Here is an 18,738-nt window from a genome sequence, read left to right as displayed (position 1 = left end):
TTCAACGTCAGGTGGGTACGGCTGATTGTTTTGTGTTTGGGGGAGCTGCAGTCCCTGTCTCGGACTGCACAACTGGACGGGCACAGCTGAGTCTGTGCTGTGAAGGGGTGTGTGTTTATGTGTGGGGCTAAAGGCTTCACTGTGCGGTTTTTATAGCCATTGGTCCTTGAGTGTTGTGTGGGCCTCTGTATCTGTGACTTTTTTTTTTTAAAAGATTTTATTTATTTATTTGAGAGGGAGAGAATGAGAGAGACAGAGAGCACATGAGAGGGAGGAGGGTCAGAGGGAGAAGCAGACTCCCCGCTGAGCAGGGAGCCCGATGCGGGACTCGATCCCGGGACTCCAGGATCATGACCTGAGCCGAAGGCAGTCGCCTAACCAACTGAGCCACCCAGGCGCCCTCTGTGACTTTTTTTTACGTGAGGGTCTTGCTGTGTGTATAGAGACATGGTTCTGTTCTGGTGTCCTGGTGCCCTGCACACATCCACATAGGCCATGCAGACAAAGGCATGAACCACAGCTGGTATGTCTTGGCAGAACATCTGTGATCCCTCTAAAACACTGGGGGAGGCCTGTGGAGGCCTCTTTCAAGGCCACTTTTCACTCACCCCCTGATTCCCCTAGGGGCTCTTCTGAGGTGGGTACTCCCTGCCCAGTCCCTCAGAACAGAGTTGCAGCTGATAAAACCCTCCGCTGCCATGGGGAATGGGCTTCTCAGTGATGGGGTGTCCCACAGCCCATGCTGCGCTTCTGGCCCTTTTGTTTCCTTGTCATCCTTTTTGGTGTGTGGGGCAAGGACAAACATGTGATTGGTTTGTCAGTGTGTGCTGTAGATTTTCATGAAGTGAGTATGTGGAGAGTCAGCTCATGTTATTATAGAGGCTGAAAAGTGTGCCATCTGCAAGACTGAGACCCAGAAAAGCTGATGGTGTAATTCGGTGTGAGTCTGCAGGTCTGAGAATAGGGGAGCCGATGGTATAAATCCCAGTGTGAGGGCAGGAGATGTAATGAGTTGTTCTAGCTCAAACAGCAAGTCAAGGAAAAAAGGGTTGAATTCCTCCTTCCTCCTCTTTTTTGTTCTTTCTACTCAGGCCCTCAGTGGGTTGGATGAGGCCCACACACATGGTGGGGGCTGGCAATATGTTTTGGAATCGATTGATTCAATGGAAATGCTGCTCTGACCTGGAAATGCCCTCAGACATATCCAGAAATATTGTTTAATCTGGACTCCCCATGGCCAGTCACGTTGACACATAAAATTACCCATGACAAGTCTACCCCTTGTCAACTTGGCACCCATACACATCTCTTCAAGCCATAAGTAATTACTTATGACCAAATAAAGGGGTCATGATTCTGCCTAACACGATACAACCTTTGTACGGTGGAAAAGGCACTAACTCCTTCCCTAGAAGAGGAGGTAGGTCCTTGAGTGATGTTTTCTTTTCTCCTTGATATCATGTAACTTAAACACTATGATGTGGAATTGGCATACTTAAATCCTATGATAAAAATTGGTACATTTTATGTTACATGATAAGTGCATAAGAGAGGGGAAAAAAAGATACACACAAACATATTCATAGTAAAATAAGGAGGAAATACTCATGATGATTGTGGTCCTCGTTTCTGTTTCTGTAACTGATCCTGTGGCCGTAGCTGACGTTTACAGTTACCTTCTTTCACTGTCCCTTCTGTATTCCCTTTGCCTTTAGTGAGCGCTTCAGCTGGTTTTATTCTTTACCTGGTGAATAGACCCAACCCTTCATTCCTGCCTATTACTTGGGTCATCGTAGTTTTACATTAACCTTGATCACAGGGCATGGTAAAACTGAGAGAGGCCCTAAGGGATCTCCTGTATTCCAGACATATTGTACCTTACTTCTATTGTGGAGTAGTAGTCCAATTTTCCCTTGGTAGTCAGGATCAGTCACCCCAGGCAACACCACAATTCCCTACCTTTGCTTATTGATTCAGAGGCACGAAGAGACGAAAGTGGCCGAGTGGCAGTCTTAACCTCCAGGTCAATGGAATCATTGTGTCTCCTTGTAGGAGCCTTTCTCCCTCTTGTGTTTTAAGACCTCCAGGCTGGTAGAACATGAGGTTGTGGGACTAGGAATCAGAAATTTTGCTAGTGGGTGACTTAGGGTAATGGGAGTGGTGCCATTCCTATTTACATCCCTTGCTTCCTGGACCTATGACTTCTGGCTATTGGAAAAACAGCACCATATATGTTGGTCGCTGATTCAAAGAATATACAACCCTCTGGAGACCTTGCCTCATCCCCACAAGATACTGCCACCTAGCTGGCACTGAGATCAAGAAGACCTCCCAAATGAGAACAAGCACCATTTACTGAGAGCTTGCTCTGTGTGGCGCAGGGGTCAGCCACCAGCACTTGTAGAAACTCCGAGGCAGGCAGAGGAGTGGGAAAGCTTTCTGGTGGGGAAACAAAGGAAGGCATTTCTTGATGGGAGGGTCAGGCTGACTAAAAGAGAGGCATGATTTGGGGGGGGGGGGCGTGCAAATTTGGCTTTCTCCCATTTGCTGTGTTGGAGGACAGGATAATATTGAAGGAAACTGTCAGCTATTGATCAAGTCCTGACTCTTGGGGGCAGTTGTTGCAGAAAGTGTGGTCTGACCTTCTAAGCTGGGTGCTGTGGCTTGTAGGCCAGGGGCCTTGCTAGTTGGAGCAACCAGGCTCCCGGGCTCCTGAGTGGATTTAGAAAATTCTGTGGACCAAATAGAACATTAGTCGGCCATAAAAAAGAATGAAATTTTGCCTTTGTTGTAGCAAGGTCCCTGGATGGACCTTCAGGGTATTATGCTAAGTGAAATAAGTCAGGCAGAAACAGATAAATACTGTATGATCTCACTATATGTGGAATCTAGAAATACAAAACAAAACAGAAACAAGCTCATGGATATAGAGAACAGATTGGTGGTTGCCTGAGGAGGGAATGGAGGCCCCAGGGGGGCCAGAGGGTGAAAGGAGTCAAAAGGTACAAGTTTCCAGTTATAAAAATGAATGTCATGGGGATGCACTATACACCACGGTGACTATAGTTAATAATACCATATTATAAATTTCTGAGGAACCTCCACACTGTTTTCCAAAGTGGCTGTACCAACTTGCATTCCCACCAACAGTGTAGAGGGTTCCCCTTTCTCCACAACCTCTCCAACATTTGTTGTTTCTTTCCCTGTCCATTTTGGCCATTCTAACTGGTGTAAGGTGGTATCTCAGTGTGGTTTTGATTTGTATTTCCTTGATGGCTAATGATGATGAACATTTTTTCATGTGTCTGTTAGCCATTTGTAGGTCTCTTCAGAGAAGTGTCTGTTCATCTCTTCTGCCCACTTTTTGACTTGATTATTTGTTTTTTGGGTGTTGAGTTTGAGAAGTTCTTTATAGATTTTGGATACCAGCCCTTTATCTGTAGTGTCATTTGCAAATATCTTCTCCCATTCTGTGGGTTGCCTCTTTGTTTTGTTGACTGTTTCCTTTGCTGTGCAGAAGCTTTTTATCTTGATGAAGTCCCAAAAGTTCATTTTTGCTTTTGTTTCATTAGCTTTTGGAGATGTATCTTGAAAGAAGTTGCTGTGGCCGATGTCTAAGAGGTTACTGCCTATGTTCTCCTCTAGGATTTTGGTGGATTCCTGTCTCACATTGAGGTCTTTCATCCACTTTGAGTTTATCTTTGTGAGTGGTGTTAGAGAATGGTCGAGTTTCATTCTTCTGCATGTGGCTGTCCAATTTTCCCAGCACCATTTATTGAAGAGACCGTCTTTTTTCCATTGCATGTTTTTTCCTGCTTTGTCAAAGATCATTTGACCATAGAGTTGAGGGTCCATATCTGGGTTCTCTATTTTGTTCCATTGGTCTGTATGTCTATTTTTGTGCCAGTACCATGCTGTCTTGGTGATCACTGCTTTGTAGTATAGCTTGAAATCGGGCAACATGATGCCCCCAGCTTTGTTTTTCTTTTTCAACATCTCCTTGGCGATTTGGGGTCTTTTCTGATTCCATACAAATTTTAGGATTGTTTGTTCCAGCACTTTGAAAAATGTCATTGGAATTTTGATCGGGATGGCATTAAAGGTGTAGATTGCTCTGGGTAGCATAGACAATTTAACAATGTTTATTCTTCCGATCCATGAGCATGGAATATTTTTCCCTATGACCCAGCAATTGCACTGCTGGGTATTTACCCCAAAGACACAGATGTAGTGAAAAGAAGGGCCATATACACCCCAATGTTCATGGCAGCAATGTCCGCAATAGCCAAACTGTGGAAAGAGCCGAGATGCCCTTCAACAGATGAATGGATAAAGAAGATGTGGTCCATATATACAATGGAATATTACTCAGCCATCAGAAAGGATGAATACCCAACTTTTACATCAACATGGATGGGACTGGAGGAGATTATGCTAAGTGAAATAAGTCAAGCAGAGAAAGTCAATTATCATATGGTTTCACTTATTTGTGGAACATAAGGAATAACATGGAGGACATTAAGAGAAGGAAGGGAAAAATGGACGGGGGGAATTGAAGGGAGAGATGAACCATGAGAGACTATGGACCTGAGAAACAGGGTTTTAGAGGGGAGGGGGGAGGGGAATTGGTTAGCCCGGTGATGGGTATTAAGGAGGGCATGTACTGCATGGAGCACTGGGTGTTATACAAAAACAATGGATCGTGGATCACTACATCAGAAACTAATGATGTATGGTGACTAACATAACATAATAAAATTTAAAAAAAGAAAAAATAATAATACCATATTTCATATTTGAAAGTATCTAGGAGAATGGACCTTGAAAGTTCTCATCACAAGAAAAAAAAAGTCCTGGGCGCCTGGGTGGCTGAGTCGTTAAGCGTCTGCCTTCGGCTCAGGTCATGATCCCAGGGTCCTGGGATCGAGTCCCACATCGGACTCCCCGCTCTGCGGGAAGCCTGCTTCTCCCTCTCCCACTCCCCCTGCTTGTGTTCCTGCTCTCGCTATGTCTCTCTCTGTCAAATAAATAAATAAAATCTAAAAAAAAAAAGAAGAAAAAAAAAGTCCTATAAACTATGTATGGTTGCAGATATTAACTGGATGGTGGTGATCTGTTTGCAAAATATACAAATATCAAATCATTGCGTTGTACACCTGAAACTAATATACAATGTTATGTCAATTATATTTCAATTCTTAACAAATTTTGTGGACCAGAACCCATGCTTCATCATTTTAAGTCAATCAGGCAGTCTTCTTGGATAGAGAAACTTCAGTGTTTTTCCAACTACAAATAACCAGAAAAAAACAGTAACAATTACGATAATGATGAATAATAGTAACGTCAGTAGTAACAATCATTCTTATAAATCTCAGGATTTCCATTCTCTATTCCAGTAAACTCCTTCAATCACCTACCTTAATAATGTATTTCTCCTCCGGGTCCGCTACGGGTCCTCCTCCCAGCCCAGCTCAGTATTTCTCAGCAAGGAGTGCCCCCCCCCCGCCCCCCACTTCCGGGGGCAGGAGCTGATCCGTGTCCCTGGAGTGAGACTTGGAAAAGTTCCCCGGAAGGTGCCTCCGAAGAACGGGCCCCAGAAGGTACAACGGCCACGCTGGGGGTTCCCTTCCCAGTACTCAAGGCGGCCCTGTGAATGGGGTCTTGGAAAATTTTCTGAGCAGCACCTCCAACGACTGGAGCCCAGGCAGTACGCGGCCCGGCCTGTGGACCACCTGCGGTGAAGGGCACCTTGCGCTGGTGGACCCTTAAAGCGCCAAGCCAGCGAGCCTCCTGGGAAGGTGGCGGGAACGGGCGCTCCCCCGCAGAGCTGCAGGTCCGATCTCCGGGCTCGCTCCCAGTCGGCTCCGGGAGGCCACTTGAGCGACCCCGCCCTCGCTGATGGCATCTCGGGGCTTTGCTTCGGGCATCGCGGCAGAACCGGAGCGCAGGGAGTAAACTATATAAAAGGGGCCGCCAGGTGGCGCAGTACCACAGAGGTGGACCGCACCCGGATGGATCTGGGTCCCCAGAACCAGGAGGGAGCACCGCCACCCTTGTGGGCCTGGCCTCGTCTCGGTCCCTAACGACGAGATGACGGGAAGCAAGACGTGGAGGCCCAGTAAAGCCGTCCGCAGGCCTCCTCGCATCGGTCATCCTGGCCAGGCCGCAGCTCCAGAGAAGGGACTTGGAATATTTGGGGGCGTTCCGAAAACCGGGTCCCACGCAGACCCGCACAATGGATGGGGCGTCCTACCTAAACTCACCCATAGAGCTCAAGCTGGTCTCCACCTCCAGAGCGGGATTCGGAAAAGCTGATGGGAAAGTCCGGCGACGGGGACCCACGCAAGCCCGTCTCCAGGCCCGGATACACCTTCCCAGGCCATCTGTGTGGGTAGGGCCGGTCCGTGTCTCTGAAGGGGAACTTGGGAAATCTTGGAGGCACCTCCGACCACCGGACCTCGCGAAGGACAGCGGCCCAGCCAGGGCCCCGTTCTGTCCCGCACAGACGGCTCCTACCGGTGTGCCACTACGAATGGAAGCTTGGAAAATAATTTCAGCAGGTGCCTCTGACAGCTGGGATCCACTTGGGCTTGCGGCTGAGCCTATGATGCGCAATCCGGTCCTCCCGGAACTGCCGGGTCCCACCTCCCGGCGGGAGAGGGAAAAAAAAAAAAAAAAAAAGGAAAGCATGAAGACCAGAAGGCCGGGTCACACGCTTTCCCATTATCCCGCAGCGGCTACGGTTGGTTCTCGAGGGCGAAGGGGCACCAGCAGGTTCTGGTCCATACCCGCACCCGGGAGGACAGCGACGGTCACTCCCCCAAAACCCTGCCTGTCCATTCTCCAGCGAATGGATGATGCGCCAACGCACCGACTCCCGGTAGGACCGGGAAGATTCCGCTAGCGCCACCGGCCTTCTGGAGTTCTGCCTCGCGTCCCTTGGCCAAACCCCATCCTTGCAGATTTCTGCGGAATTCCGGGGGGAAACTATATAAAAGCGGCCGCCAGATGGCTCCCCACAACCGTGGTTCATGTCAGAGGGACGGCACCGGATCGCCGGCCAGCAAAGGCGCACCGCCGCCACCCAAAGGCGCGATCTCCTTAGGGGGCGCCCCGGATCGCATCTCTCCGCCAGGGGGTTGGGTTGGGGGCGGGCGGTGGGCGCGCAACGCATCCAGGGGCGTCCTCCTGGGAGCTCCTAGCCCGCAAGGCGCTACCCAGGAGCACAAGGGGGAACTTGGAACATTTCCCGGAGAGGCTAACAGGCCAGGGAGTGCTGCCTAGGTTCTCGCCGGAGCAGCTCAGGCGGTTCCCGGGCTCCTGGGAGACTTGGTCAATTCTGCGAGCGCTCAGCCGGGCAAGGACTGGGAAACTGAAATGTTGAAAGTACTCCTAGAGCACATGGATGAATCATTGTTATTTATAATTAAGCCCAGAAGCCATAAAGCAAACGATCGATAAACTTGGCCTCACAAATTTTAAACAAAACAGGTCTTTGCACATAGCACAAGCAAAGTCAAATGACAATGGGGTGGGGAACATTTGTGCAAATACATGCAGAATACGATACTGATTTCAGCATTACTTATTATAACAAAACTGGGGAAAAAATACTAGCCCTTAAGAGGGACCGGTTTAGATAAATTCCAGTACATCAACACCATGAATTTGTGTTTTACTTTATTTTTATATTTATTTTTTAGAAAAGGCAGATCTATAGGTACTGACATGGGAAGATTTTGATGATGACCTGCTAAATGAAAACAGCAAATGGTAGAATTTCTCTTGAAAAAAATATGCACTTTAAAACAATACTTGGGTGGGGGCACCTGGGTAGCTCAGTTGGTTAAGCAGCTGGCTCTTGGTTTTAGCACAGGTCATGATCTCATGGGCTGTGGGACTGAGCCCTGTGTGGGGCTCTGTGCTGAGCGGGGAATCTGCTTCAGATTCTTTCTCCTTCTCCCCCGCCCTCACCCCGCTCCTCCCTGCTCTTGTGAGCTCTTTCTCTCTCTCAAATAAATAGATAAAATCTTAAGAAAATACTTACATGAAAAGGCAAAGGAATAAGAATAGCTAAAGTGAGTTTGAAAAACAGGGATAAAATATCCCCTATTTTAACAGTTATTACATAGTTAATAAATAAAGTGTGTGGTATTGGCAGAGGGATAGACATGTTGATCAATGGAACAAAAGAATATGTGCAACTGATTTTTGGTAAACATGCACAAGTAATTCCTGGGCTGAAAGATGGTCTCTCTGTCAAATGGAAGTAGGGCAAGCGGACATCCAGAGGCAACCTAAACTACACTAAAACCCAACCTCACACCCCATACAAACATTAACTCCAAATAGATAACACACATTTATAAAATGTAAAACATTAGAATAAAAGTCTATGGGAAAAACTGGGGATCTAGGGTTGGCAAAGAGATTTTAGACCTGACACCAAAAGTGTGACCCATCAAGACAAATGGATAAATTAGAGCTTATTAAAAGTAAAAACCAAGGTTCTGTGAAAGACTCTTTTAAGAAGATGAAAAACAAAGTACATACTGAAGAGAAATAGTTAACACATCCAATTAATCACACATCCAACGAAGGACAGGTATCTGAAGCTACAAAAACTCTCAAAATGCACTGGTGAGAAACAAAAGGTCTGATTGCAAAATAGGCAAATGACATGAAGACGCATTTCACTGAAGAGGATAAAGATGATAAAGATGCACATGAAAAAAATTAAGATCACAGTGAAGTATCATGACATATTTACCAGGATGCCTTAGACAAAATGTGGGAAAACAGTCCCAGATGCTGTTGAGGATGTGGAGGAACTGGTCACTCACACATCGCTGGTAGTGGTATAAAGATGGAGGAGGCCCTCCACCTCCCCCCGCTCTACAAATAAGCAAACAACAACGATAAAAACATGCAAGTACTGTATAACCCAGAATCTCAATCCCAGGCATCTATTCCAGAGGAATGAAAATGGATTCAGTGCAGTCAAGGGTTGACTCAGCAGGTCTGGCATGTTTAGAACTTGCACATTCCAAAGAAAGGTCTGACCTTACCTGGCTCCTGGGAGAAAAGCCCTAAGCCCTTGGAATGTCTTGCCCGAGAAGAGTGTCTTTGTTTAGTTGGGGCCTTGGATAGTTTAAGCCAATAATGTGATTTGTGGTGGTGGTTGTGTGTGGGGGAACTTGGGCCATGCAGAATCTATTTTTTTTTTTTTTAAGATTTTATTTATTTATTTGAGAGAGAATGAGAGACAGAGAGCATGAGAGGGAGGAGGGTCAGAGGGAGAAGCAGACTCCCTGCCGAGCAGGGAGCCCGATGCGGGACTCGATGCGGGACTCGATGCGGGACTCGATCCCGGGACTCCAGGATCATGACCTGAGGCCGAAGGCAGTCGCTTAACCAACTGAGCCACCCAGGCACCCCCGTGCAGAATCATTTTGACCTCCATGGAGTCCTGTGAGAGTCCTGTGAGTCTTTTTTTTTTTTTTTTTCCAGAAATGAACATATTTCTTTTGCCTTTGTTCTCCACATCATTACTGTGTTTGGGGCTAAATGAGATGGCACTTCTCAGTGCGGGGCCCAGGATGACTATGTTGCAGATTTTTCCTTTCGTGTCCGTGGTTCTTGGTTACGCCACCTTGAAGAATGAAGAGGTAGACCAGATGAAGAGTGGTGGGCAGCAAAGTTTATTGAGAGATAGCACAAAACTTCCAAAGAGGGAGGGACCCCGCCCCCCCCCCCCCCCCCCCCCCCGTGAGTCTTTCTAGGAAGTGAGGCATCCACCCCAAGGGTGGTCTGGAGGACCCCACCCCCAGGCCCAACAACACTTAAGTCCACACAAAATCCTGGACATGAATGTTCTTTTTATTTTTATTTATTTACGGAAAGAATGTTAGGGTTCAGGGCGCCTGGGTGGCTCAGTTGTTGAGCATCTGCCTTCGGCTCAGGTCATGATCCCAGGGTCCTGGGATTGAGTCCCACATCGGGCTCCCTGCTCTGCGGGAAGCCTGCTTCTCCCTCTCCCATTCCCCCTGCTTGTGTTCCTGCTCTCGCTATGTCTCTCTCTGTCAAAAAAATAAATAAAATCTTTAAAAAAAAAAAGAATGTTAGGGTTCAAAGCCATTGAGTCCAAGAAAGAATTCTTGAGACATCTTTGGTGCATAAAGTTGGTTTTATTAAAGCATGGGGACAGGACCCGTGGGCAGAAAGAGCTGCACTGGGGTCATGAGCAGTGGCCCATTATATACTTTCAAGTTGGAAAGAGGTTAGGGATAGCGTAAGTCTCTAAGGAACTTGGAAGCAAGGCTTCCAGGACCTTGAGGGGGCTAGCTATTGGTGGGAAAAGGTCATTTATTACTGTCTAATAAAACCTTAATAATGAGACCCTTCAGATATATATTGTCAGGCCATATGCTTGGGGCAGGGGTGATTGCCAACACATATCTTGGGGGGGTTTAGAGATAAAGGAAATTTCTAAAGGAATTTTTATATGTTAATGTAGACTTACAGGATCCTTGGCGAGGGGGGGGGGGCTAGGATTGTTTTTTGCCCTTAGTATTAACATTGAGGCAGTTGAGTCCCTAGAGGAATGAAACAGTCCCTGCCTGTTTCAAGGACTTGTCGATGGGCTGTAAATAGTAAGGAAATTTAATAATTTTTCTTCTGCCTTTGTTTCCCACATCACCAAGCATGAGGCCTAGTCAGAGGAGTGCTCAGAGAAGCCTGCCCCAAGTTTGGTCAACGAGTCTCCATCAAGGGATCATCAAGGGAAGGCTGACTCCTCTCCTTGGCCCTGACCCTACAGAGCCCCAGGGGGTCAGCACGCCCTCTTCTCAAGAGGTCTGGGCATTCTATCCAAGGCCGGTTGGATTCTCCTGCTCAAGTTGGCCACACAAGCCTTCTTTCTGGTTGTCTTCTTCAGGAGTCTACCTACTTTTGCATTTCACTATACAGCAGCCCCCTCCCAATTTTTAGCAGCACTGAACACCCTCCCACTGAGATGAGGAAGACACAATGTTGGTTCTCCATGGCGGGAATCCCCTGCCCCCCTGAGCCCAGCAGGATATTCAGCAATCGAAACTTTGTTTTGTAGATTTTTGTGGCTTATGAAAACCGTAATTGTGGATTCCAGGAAATTATTCTCAAGGTTGGACTGAGACATTGGGCCAGGTTTTCTTCCACATGTTGACTACCCTGGTGGAGGCAGAAGCGAGGCGGGAAACGGGACTGTCCTCAAAGTAATGAGGTTGGGGAAGGTGTAGGGGGGAGGAGAGAACCGCCCCTGCCAAGCCAGGCGCTTCCTCCAGCGCGGAGGGCCTGCCTACATCACCGCTGCTGGAGCTCCCACACCCTGCGCAGGTGTGTGTTTGGGGTGGGGGCTCTCTTGACAGGTAACCCCGACAAACGTCCTATGAATGGAAGACAAGGAGACTGAGGCCTGAAGGTGACGAAAATGGCTCCAGGTCACGCCGCTTGTATTGGCGGAGCTCGGCGATCAGTGACTCAAGCGCTGTTTGGGAGAGCAACGGGAGCAAGCAGGTTACGACAGCCGCAGCACCCCCGGCGCCCCAGCAGGCGCATGCGCTGGACGAGACCCCTCCCCCCTCTCTTCCCCCCGCTCCCTTCCCCCCCCCGGGACGTAGCCCAGCCCAGCCGTACAGACCCAGTGGCGCTGGGCTTCGGTCCGCCCCCACTTTGTGCGGGCAGGACGGGCTTCTTCAAAATCTCGCGATTTCGACGCTATGGTTACGCGTACTCTGAAGTCGCGTGGGCAAAATGGCATGGTAAGAGGCGGGGACAACGAGGGACCCTCCTAGGAACCTCCGCGGAGGGGCGGAGAGAGCCTCCTTCTGCAGGGCGCAGAGGGTGGGCCGCGCCGTGCTTAACTGTCGTAAAAGGGGGCGGGACGCACCGCGTTCGAACGGTCGTAAAATGGGCCGGACGCGCCGCACTAGGAACTGACGCAGAGGGGGCGCGCGTTGCTCTAGCCGGTGGCTGGCGGGACTCGGGCGCCATGGAGCGCTACACGGGCGCCTTCGAGGAGGCGGTGGATGGGGCCCGGCAGCAGGAGCGGCACTACCAGCTGCTGTCCGCGCTGCAGGGCCTAGTGAAAGAGCTGCCCAGGTGCGCGGCCGCGGGGCGGAACGGGCGGCTGAAGTGGCCCTGGGTCCGGCCCGCGCTCACCGCGCCCCTCTGCCCTCAGCTCCTTCCAGCAGCGCCTGTCCTACACCACGCTCAGCGACCTGGCCCTGGCGCTTCTCGACGGCACCGTGTTCGAGATCGTGCAAGGGCTGCTGGAAATCCAGCACCTCACCGAGAAGAGCCTGTACAACCAGCGCCTGCGGCTGCAGAATGAGCACCGAGGTGCGCGGGGTGGCGGGACGACGCACGCTTCTCCTCCGGGAGTTTAGCTCTCGGTCTCTGTGCAGGCCGAGCCCTGCCTTGGGTGTCGCTCAGATGAAGTCCCTAAAATTGACCAGGTCAAGGGCTCGGAGACTGCTAGCGTTTTTTGGTGACAAAGGGGTCAAGGCAGTTTAATTTTTTCAGTTGCACGGTCCCTTGTTAGCATAATATCCAGAAACTTCCTGCCCGGACTTGCCCGTGTCTCCACCCTCCCCCAAGCAGAATGGCCCAAGGCCTCCCTGCCTGGTCAGTCCACCGACAGATCCCAGTAGTGGCGGTCAGCGGTAGCCATTGACCGCCCCCAATGATGTCCCGAAGTGTTGACTGTTCTGCCGTGCCCTTTAGGGTCATTTCCCCGTTCGGCAGCGCCGAGGGCCACACCACCCACACATTGAGTTCCCCTGCACTATGCCCTGTGGACCCTTGGGACCTGAAAACTGCCTCACTTGAGCCACACCCTCAGCCAAAGCCTTGTCAGCCTTGGCCCCTCCCAGGCATCCCCACTCAGAGGTCTCCTGGAGCCCCTTCCTGCAAGGTATGCTGGGCTGCTCTCCCTGCCCCATCAGTTTCCCACCTTTGTTATTTTGTTTTTACTCAACTTACTTATATATATAAAAAAAGTTAAAATATTCAGTAAAGTTGAAAGAGTAGGGTAATATATACCCGTATTCTCTCCAGCTAGATTCAGTAATTAACATTTTGCCAAAGCCTTAATACCCCCAAATATATGCAGCACCATAGGGCTTCACCATGAGTCTTCAGCATTACTCTAGACTGGGATTTTCAAAGCGCAGCATTGTTGTTTGTGGCTGAACAAGTCTTAATGGTAAGACGGTGTCTTGTGCATTGCAAGCTGTTCAGCAGCATCCCTGGCTTCTACCCGCTAGATGACAGTGGCATATCCCGCCGCAGCCCCCCCCCCCCCCCGCAGTGACAATCAGAAATGTCTTCATACATCCTTGGGGATCAACCTTGGCCCAGGATTGAGAACCAGCGCTCTAGATCAAGAACACTCGCCAATGTGAGCACGGTGGACAGCGTCCTGAAAACTTAAATCATTCCAGGGTGTCTTCTGACCTTCAGGCTACAATCACATTATCCAACTTGTCGTAAACTGTCGCTTTGTGAGGCCAGTGTAGGTTTATGCATCGCAGTTGGTTACTTTGGTCTCTGCTTCTGGAATAGTCCCATTTACTATGGGGCTTTTTGAAGAGTCTGGGGCATTCTGCCTGTAGAATGTCTGCATTCTGGATCTGTCGGATTGCTTCCTCATGCTGTCATTTAACCGTTTCTCCACGCTCTGTGTTTCCTGTCAGCCGGACAGCAGATCCAGGCGTGATGATAGGCAGCTTACACGTTTGTGGCAAAAACTAGTGTTTCTTTCAGGAGTGGACATTGGGTTTTGTTGAATCCCTTTTTCTGCATCTATGGAGATGATCACATGGCTTTTTGGTTAACTACGATGAATTACACTCATTTTTTTAATTCCTGGGATAAACAGCATTCCTGGGATAAATCCCGTTTGGTAGGATGTATTACCCTTTTTATTATGTTGGATTTGATTTGCTAAAATCTTGTTAAGAATTTTTGCCTCTATATTCATAATGGACATTGATCTGTAGTTTCTTATAATGTCTTTGGATGGGGTAATAGGGTAAAGCTGGCTTCATAGAGTGAGTTGGGGGAAGTGTTCTCTTCTGTTTTCTAGAAGCGTTTTTATAGAATTGGTATTACCCTTTCCCTGCTGTTGGAGTGGTTGTCTTTGTAAACATTTCTGTTGAGGTGTAGCATGCATACGGTCACAAATCCAAAGTATAGAGCCCGTTATTCTTTGTGATGCTCAAACGGTGCCCCATTTGGTCAGTGGCAGAGCTCTTGGGCTGGCTCCTCTATCCTTTTGATGTGTCCCCATCATTCTTGGAGCACTTCCTTGCTTTCTGGTGCAGGAAGGTGTGTAGGCTCATCTTTTCTTGTTCTTTGCCTGCCTCCTCCCCTCCAGCTTCTCCAGCAGCCTCCCGTCAGGATGCACCTTCCCCTTCGGCCACCATAAAACTTTCCCCCTTCTCCTGCCTGTGCTTGAGTCTCTGCCAAATGCAGGCAGTGGTGGTCACTTACTGTCTTGCTGTCAGTAAGTAGTTCTTGTTCTCCTGGGGGTGATCTTTGTTTATCTCCACAGAGGTTACTAGTTCAGGGAGCCAGTAAAGCACTCAGAATAATAAAAATAGGGGGTGGGCAGCAGTCTCTTCACAGAATCCTGGTTCCTTTTAATGGGGAGTTTTTGATAACCCTCTAGACACTTTGCTACTTGTCCTTTGGAAGTTTCGGGCAGGTTTTAATGCCACCAGCAGTGGGTAAGCACCCTGTGACTTTCTGCTTTTCCTTCCGACTCAGCAGGTGGTGGATTGGCTGCCGTTGCTTTCCTTGGTCATTGCTAAAGCCAGTCCCCTTCCGCCTGGGCAGTGGGCACAGCTCTCTTCTCACTTATGGTTGCTCACCCAGTGGAATTTGGGAGTTGTTCTGGGATTTGCAGCAATGTTTCATAAACGGAGTAAAGGAGATGACACATCCCTGCATTTATCTGTTTCCTCCCATCCTGCCTCCACGGGGTATAAACATTAACCTGGAAGCATCTCCTTGGCCCTGTGTTTATGAAGGTATCTTAAGTGTGGCTCTTGGTTTCAAACTCATTTAATGTGATAAATGCTTGTTGAGATGTGCACAGAATGCCAAGAAACAGGAGATTGGGAAGGTTCTGGGCACGGGAGGTGCCAAACTACTGGCTAAGAGGTGTCTGCTTAAGACATAATATTGGGTTTGTGATTCCTTATGGCCAGGGACCACTCCTTATAGGGGAGATCTGGCCACTTGACACTGGTCCAGGATTTGGGCTGTGTTGTTTGAGTGTTTTTTTTTGTTTGTTTTGCTTTTGGGTTTTGGTTTTGTGTTTTGTTTTTGTTTGTTTTTGTTTTTTTTTTTGAGAGAAAGAGTGGTGGGCAGGGGAGGGGAAGGGCAGAGGGAGAGGAGAGAGAATCTTAAGCAGGCTCATGCCCAGTGCGGAGCCTTATGTGGGGCTCAAACTGACAACCCCAAGATCATGATCTGAGCCAAAATCAAGAGTTGGACACTTAACTCACCGAGCCACCCAGGTGGCCCTGGGCTGTGTAGTATTCTGTTTTGTAATCAGTTTCTTTCCATTCCATGCATGGTACCTTTGTCCTCTGTCCAGTCCTATCACAGTAGACAATTTTGCTTCTATTTATGGTATGACTTAATGGCAACTGGGAGCTTTCTCAGTGGCCATGGTGAACCCCACTTGAAGCAACACAGACTCCCCAGCACAGGGCCTCCCAGGGTTTGTACCCACCTTACCCCCTCTGGGAGCTATGGATGGGGTGGGGCAGCTCTGCCCACCCTCAAGGGCAGCACTGAGGGAATGACACCACCGCGCCACCATGGGCAGAGGCCATGCCATGCTTAGGCACAATGACTCCTCTCCTTCCTATTCCAGACTTTGCCTGGATGGTCTCACAGTGGACCCTCAGGTGGACATCTCAATGAACATCCCATGGGTGATGGGCAGCTCACACCCAGGACTGCTGGCCTGTGGCCATCTGAGCCCAGAAGCCTCTGGACTAATCTCCCACTCCTTTGGGTCTTGTGAGCACTGGCCATAGCTCTGGCCAACCTGCCCTGTCTCAGCCTCCTCGGTTGCCTTGCACCCTCCAGAGTCCCCTGGATCCTCACTGCTAGAGAAAGGCCCTGCCCTGGGTGAGGGCAAGACTGAGTGGGCTAGGGGACTAGGCGTCCCCCAGAACTCCACCCAGCTTCTAGTGCAGGGCTTCAGATGGGCTGGGTCATCAGCCAGGGCTTCACCTCTGCACCTTGGCCTGGCTGCCCCATGGTGGGACAGCCAGGGTAGGTGCCAAGGCAAGAAGTGTGTCTTGCCCCGCTCCATCTCGCCCCCCACCACCTGCTGGACTTCTCTGGTTTCATCTCCTCCTAGTGCTCAGGCAGGCGCTGCGACAGAAGCACCAGGAAGCCCAGCAGGCCTGCCGGCCCCACAACTTGCCCGTGCTCCAGGCAGCTCAGCAGCGTGAGCTGGAGGTAGGGGTGTGAGCTGGGTGGGTATCACCTCAGGGTGGTTTGGGAGCTCCTGGCTGCTCTGGGCCTCAACTTGGGTGGGCCATTGGAGGCCTGATGAGTCCCCAAATGTGGCTCTTCACTCTGGGGGTTGGGATGTGGCAGGACCAGGTAGAGAGTGTGATCCCCCTGCTTCCCAAGACCATAGCTCTTCAAGGGCTGGGCCTGTTCGGGGCAATGGTGGGTGGTGGGCCAGCCAGCAGAAGCCCAGTCTGCTTCCAGGTTGCTCCAGGACAACCAGGAGACCCGTATGTAACCAAGAAGCCATGGGTGGTAGGGGTGCATGGAAAGGCTTATGCAGGGTCCCAAGCAGCCTGGAGCCAGGGTGCACAGGGAAGAGGTGCCGAGCTGGGATCGGCAGGCAGCCCCAGTGGGGAGGGAACATACACAAAGGCCCAGAGACATTTGGCAAGTTGATAGTAAGCAGAAGTGGACCTGGCATCTGGCCAGCTCATAGTGGTCCCGACACAGCAAAGGAAGGACGCCTGGCTGGGGGTCCTGGAAGGGACAGCATTCCGGGTAGGGCAGCTGAGCCCTTCTGCAGGGTTCAGTGTGACCGAGAAGAGAGCAACCTGGGTGCAGTAAGGGCACCATTGGTGGTCTTGGAGCCCCTGGGAATGGGGAGCAGGCTGGAGGAAATGGCAGGCCACCAGCGTGTGTGTGAGGCAGTGTGTGATGGGCAGGGGGCTGAGCCCCTGAGCCGCCCTCACCACGCAGGCAGTGGAGCACCGGATCCGGGAGGAGCAGCGGGCAATGGACCAGAAGATTGTCCTGGAGCTGGACCGGAAGGTAGCCGACCAGCAGAGCACCCTGGAGAAGGCTGGGGTTGCTGGCTTCTATGTGACCACCAACCCACAGGTCAGTGCCTCAGGCCTGCCCTGGCACAGCCCAGGGGGTGGTGGTTCCCAAAGGCCCAGTTCCCTCTGGGGTTTTATCACTGGTCCCTGGGGAGCCAGACCCAGAGTGTGTTGGGGGAGGGGAGGAGGGAAGAATTAGTAAGGCGGGTCCCACTGCCTCTGCCCACAGGAGGGCAAGCCAGCTGGCTGTGGGAGCACTGTCCACCTTCCCCAGGCCCTGCTGCTCACAGGGCCCTGTGCCCCGAGCCAGGACAACTGCAGGCCCAAGCCGTGGCCAGGAGTCCCTGGAAGTCAGTCCCATGGGTTCACTGCCTGGCACTCTGTAGGCCCCAATATCTGCCTCTGGGCCCGTGGGAAAGGGGGCTTTTGCCAGGACAGGAGAGACCAGGTATCATTCTGGTCTCACAGCAGCCCTTCTGCACCCCAGGAGCTGACGCTGCAGATGAACCTGTTGGAGCTCATCAGGAAGCTGCAGCAGAGGGGCCGCCAGGCGGGGAAGACAGCGTTGTGACCAGGTGGGGCCTCTGCCAGTTACCTGCTGCCCGTCATGGCTGAGAAGACAGCCCTGTTCCTGTCACCACAGGCAGCAGAAAGCTGAGTGGAACTTGTCTTTCCAACACCTGGCCACCACCTTCCCAGCTGCCTGCAGGAGGGGTCGACCCTCTGAGGAGGCCAGGTGGACCCTGGCTGCCCCCGAGTCGGGAGAGTGGGGCTGGAGGTCCTAGTACCTTCTCACTCCACTGGGCACACCCCAGCGTTTGCCATGCCCCATCTTCTGGTCTCAGCCCCTTCCTTGGCAGGTGCAGCCCCCTGAGTAAGTGGGAAACACTCCAAGGCCCAGGCCCTGTGAGGCCCAGAGAAATAAAAGTACCTCAGTGTGGCCTGCACGTCCCTTGTGTGATAACTCTGTGGTATCTGCCATGACCGGGCCCAACTAGGGCCCTCGCCTTGTAGCTCCGTGGCCTACGGAGGAATCAGCAGAGGCCCCCCACCCGGCCCTTTGTCACAGAGGCTCTCCCAGGGGCACCCCCTCTGGGGCTCCCTCATGGCGCAGCAGGCTCAGCCATACCTGGGGAAGCCCCAAGGCACTAGGACCGCATCTAGTCTGCTCGGGGAGGCTGGAGGCGGGGGCAGGCAGCCATCATGGGTCATGGGGCAGCTGGGGCGAGGGGCACAGAACAGTAGGAAGAGTCTGGGGGAGAGAGTCCCCAGGTAGAGAAGCACCAAGCCCACCCCTAGGAGCATCCTATCTGCACTGGTCCGAGCCCAGGGGTGGGAGTGTCCAGCACCTGACATAGCTGAATCTGTGATACACCCTGGA

General features: G+C 50.9%; 1 protein-coding gene across 3 annotated transcripts; it reads left to right on the top strand.

The window, feature by feature from the left end:
- Positions 1–11,654: 11,654 nt before the first annotated feature.
- On the top strand, positions 11,655–18,304 carry DGCR6L (DiGeorge syndrome critical region gene 6 like). 3 transcript variants are annotated; one of them, XM_054510400.2, is made up of 5 exons: positions 11,655–11,801; positions 12,221–12,381; positions 16,424–16,524; positions 17,244–17,418; positions 17,845–18,304. In XM_054510400.2, the coding sequence occupies exons 1-5, from the start codon at positions 11,794–11,796 to the stop codon at positions 17,970–17,972; spliced, it is 573 nt and encodes a 190-aa protein (XP_054366375.1). In that variant the 5' UTR covers positions 11,655–11,793; the 3' UTR covers positions 17,973–18,304. The 3 variants fall into 3 exon arrangements, with proteins under 3 accessions (XP_054366375.1, XP_045743111.1, XP_054366374.1); XM_045887155.1 differs by lacking the exon at positions 11,655–11,801 and adding an exon at positions 11,892–12,141 and having other exon boundaries at positions 17,278–17,418; XM_054510399.2 differs by lacking the exon at positions 11,655–11,801 and adding an exon at positions 11,958–12,141.
- The last annotated feature ends 434 nt before the right edge of the window (positions 18,305–18,738 follow it).

This window comes from Mirounga angustirostris, unplaced genomic scaffold (assembly GCF_029215605.1).
Source record: "Mirounga angustirostris isolate CCGP_5_RB_7025 unplaced genomic scaffold, mMirAng1.0.hap1 SCAF_14, whole genome shotgun sequence".
NCBI classification, from domain to species: domain Eukaryota; kingdom Metazoa; phylum Chordata; class Mammalia; order Carnivora; family Phocidae; genus Mirounga; species Mirounga angustirostris.
Note: the sequence above shows the minus strand (reverse complement) of the source record. Positions and strands in the feature narration are given on the sequence as shown.